The sequence below is a fragment of the Asparagus officinalis genome, chromosome 8 (assembly GCF_001876935.1).
Source record: "Asparagus officinalis chromosome 8, Aspof.V1, whole genome shotgun sequence".
Taxonomy (NCBI): Eukaryota; Viridiplantae; Streptophyta; class Magnoliopsida; order Asparagales; family Asparagaceae; genus Asparagus; species Asparagus officinalis.
The window spans coordinates 20,923,988-20,927,560 of record NC_033801.1 but is presented as its reverse complement, the minus strand read 5'-3'; the positions used below and the strand labels follow the sequence as shown (position 1 = coordinate 20,927,560).

At 36.8% G+C, this 3,573-nt stretch overlaps 1 protein-coding gene across 1 annotated transcript; it reads right to left on the bottom strand.

Annotated features, from left to right (window-relative positions):
• Positions 2,343-2,772, bottom strand: LOC109822587 (cysteine proteinase inhibitor 1). Its single transcript, XM_020388810.1, has one exon. The coding sequence runs from the start codon at positions 2,740-2,742 to the stop codon at positions 2,386-2,388; it is 357 nt and encodes a 118-aa protein (XP_020244399.1). The 5' UTR covers positions 2,743-2,772; the 3' UTR covers positions 2,343-2,385.

The window sequence follows — 3,573 nt, the reverse complement described above, 5'->3', positions numbered from 1 at the left end:
GTGACTCGTGGTTACTGTAGCGCGAGTCGGAGTACTGTAGCACGGTCAGAGTACTGTAGCGCGGGTCAGGAGTTAGTGACCCAGAGTTACTATAGCGACCTTAACTCACTCATCCGACCTCGGAATGAAGTGACTCAAGATGCGTTAGAAAACTGACGAAGAGACCTTCAACTTTTATTTTTTGAATTTTTCCAGATCCAATTTGTATCATGGTAAAAATGTCAATCCTTTATACGGGCCACTTTGAGGTGTTTGACACTTTCTAACTTCTTCGGACTTGTATTGCGCATTTCGTCATTCTGTTGACTTGTACACTCCAATGACTCACTTTGTATATTCGTTAGCTTCCACAGGGCCGGATAATCCTTTCCTGACTTGAATGATGACGATTATCGTCTGCATTTCGCCTCGAGCTGCGTACGAGAACCTATAGGCATTTTTTGACGCCTACATGCTACACCTCCCCTTACCCCTCCCTCCTCCTACTCCAGTCCCCCTCTGCCCCTCCCCCACCTCCCTCCCCCGCTCCGTCGTCGACGTCGTCCTGAGTAACTTCGTGTGGGCGGCGAAGATCATGGTTATCATGTTAACATGTGTTAACTCTTACAGATGACATGTTAACTCTTACAATTAACATGTTAATTGTAAGCGTTAACATGTTAACTGTAAGAGTTAACATCTAGTGACATGATAAAAAAGAGGGTAAATTTAGGATTTAAGCTAGCTGGCATGTCTAATCATAAGCTGACATGTCTAATCATCTTCTGGCATCAGCTGGAATCATGATGGAGGGGCCTGGACACAAGTTTTTCAAAAAGAAGGGGCTGCAGTACATTAAAAAAATATGGAGGGCTGAGACACATTGAAAGTTGGAATTTGAAGCCTTGACACTCCCTTCAAAATAACGATTAATTTTAGGTTTATCAAGTTTATTGCCAACCCTTTGATGATGAAAATTTAGAGTCGAGCTAAAATTACAGGAACAGAATCTTCTCATTTAAGAGCGGATAGTTATGCTTTAAAAAAATCTAATTAGGCTAAGCTTGTCTTTATATATTATTATTTTCGGTTTACGTTGTTACGGCATATAGTCTTAGACTTAGTCTCTTTTTTGCTCCTAGCAATAAATATGCAAAATTTGAGGTTTAACTTCTATTCTCATTAAGAAAGTAAGATACAAAGTTAAAGTTGTAAGGATTCGTATCTTCTCTGATTAGATGCTAATTGGAGATTGTCCAATTACCCAATCCTTACACTCTACTCCAATTTCAATGTCTTAGATGAAACTAAGTAGGATTTTTACTATCACAATACTAAGTTTCACAATAGTAGTTTTAAAGACAATAGTGGTTTTCAAGATAATATTTAGGGTCTCATGTGGCTTCATCTCAGCTTCTGAAATTGGGATAAATGGTAATAATTGGGGGTAATTGGATACTCTCCGATTATCACCTAATTGGAAATGATCCTGATCCAAGTTACAAAGTGTTCTTTATTTGGTTTTGAGTTTAGATGGGTCTAACGAAAGGGGTATTTTGGGGGTTTTACTAAGTTTCTATATAAATGCAAGTGCTTTACCTACTGTATTTTAGAAATTGTGTTTAAAGACAAATACAAAAAGAGAATTGAGCTTAAAGATACAAATAATAATGATTGAGTTTATAGATAAAGTTGAGTAAACAAATAGGCCTAGAAATAAAAACCCCTTATAAATAACAAAAATTTCATTTTGTTTCTGTGTTGATATTGATACATTCTTACATTGGCGTAGAAATAACGATATTTTTTATAGTTTCAGCTCACTTTAAGTTTGCTAAGCACGTCCTGACTAGAAACAATCATTTATCTTTCAATCTTTATACACTCTCCTTTCGTAGACATTTGGAATCAATTAATCTAAATATTCAGAATTCTCGGACCAAAAAATACCCAATAATCAAAACGAAACGTATTATACTAATGGTGTGTTTGGGAGTTTACTAAGGGAAGGGAAGGAAAGGTAAACAACGGGAAGGGAAGGGAAGGGAAGGGAAGAGCATTGTAATATGTTGTTTGGGAGTTGAGTAAGGTGAATGAAGGTGAAAGGAAGTAAATATATGTAAATTTACATAAATGACTTTATATTAATAACACATCAGCCCTTTTATTTGTTTTGATTGGGGTAAGAATGTCATTACACCCCTTTACCCTTCTTTACCCTCCTCTACCGCCCAAATCGGGGGGGGGAGAAAACCAAGCAATTTTACCCTCTGTTCCCCTTCCTTTCTCCTCTCTACCCTCCTTAAAAAAAACTCCCAACTCCCAAACAAGGTGAAAGTTGTATCAAATATCATTCCTTTATTTATTAATATTTCAACTCAACCCACAACACAAATAACAACCTAATTAATTAATATGGTATATAGGCTTAAAGGAAGTAAGCTGCCTAAATTTCTCCCACTCCTTCTCCCACACAACAGCCTCATAATACCCAACCGCACCATTATCATCAGCCTTAGCCTGTATATCCAGCTTATAATTTACACCAGCAACAACTTGAGTCTCTCCCTTAACCACCTTGCTCAGCTCAAGCTTAGAGTTACCCTGCTTGTTGTACTCTGACACGGCGAAGTTCGCGATGTCGATAACGTGTGGGTCGGAGAGGTTCTTGATTGGAGTCCAACCTCCAACGACGGCTTTCATGGAGGTCGCGGAGGCCGTGGCAGCAAGAAATAGAGGAAGGAGAAGGAGGAGGGTTTTCATGGTTTTTGGTTAAGTGTTTGTAGGGGCTTCTTGTTATATTGGGGTTTGTGAGTTGGAATGTTTATTGGTTAAGGGCTTTTTATAGTGGAGGGAGTTAGGGGGTTGTAGGCTATGCTGTGGATTTGTTACCTTTTATATATATGTGCAAATTCTTTCTCTACAGGTTTGTTACCTTTTATATGTACAAATTCTTTCCTTTCAGGATGTTACCTTTTATATATATGTCCAAATTCTTTCTCTACAGGTTTGTTACCTTTTATATGTACAAATTCTTTCCTTTCAGGATGTTACCTTCTATAAGTTCAAATTCTCTCTCTACTGAAATCTAATACATGTGGTATTGGATACAAAGAAGGATAACGGTAACAAAACTATACTTTTCAAACTATTTCTACTCTACTATATACAAAAGTGTGAGATCCTTCCACTTGAATTGTAATTAAAATTAATGAGTTGTGAAGAACCCCACAATCTTTTGGTATAATAGTGCGGTAGTAGTTTCAAAAATGTACTCTAGTTATCACTACTTATACAGAATAATAAATATGCATTTTTGGTATGCCATTCATTTTCTCTAGATGACGAGATTGGTAAGTGATTGGGAAAATTATTACTTATTGATCCGATGGATCGGTTGATATTTGCTCTTTATATGTTGCTCCAATGACTTCAGAAAGTACCTAGTAGATGTGACTCATAGCATTAAATGTTTACAAAAGAAGTTTCAACCATTGAATCCATAGATAAATCGTGACTTTCAATTATTCAAGGATTGATATCTATTTAGTAGACATTTAATTCATTTGATGTAATGGGTTTGGATACAATGAA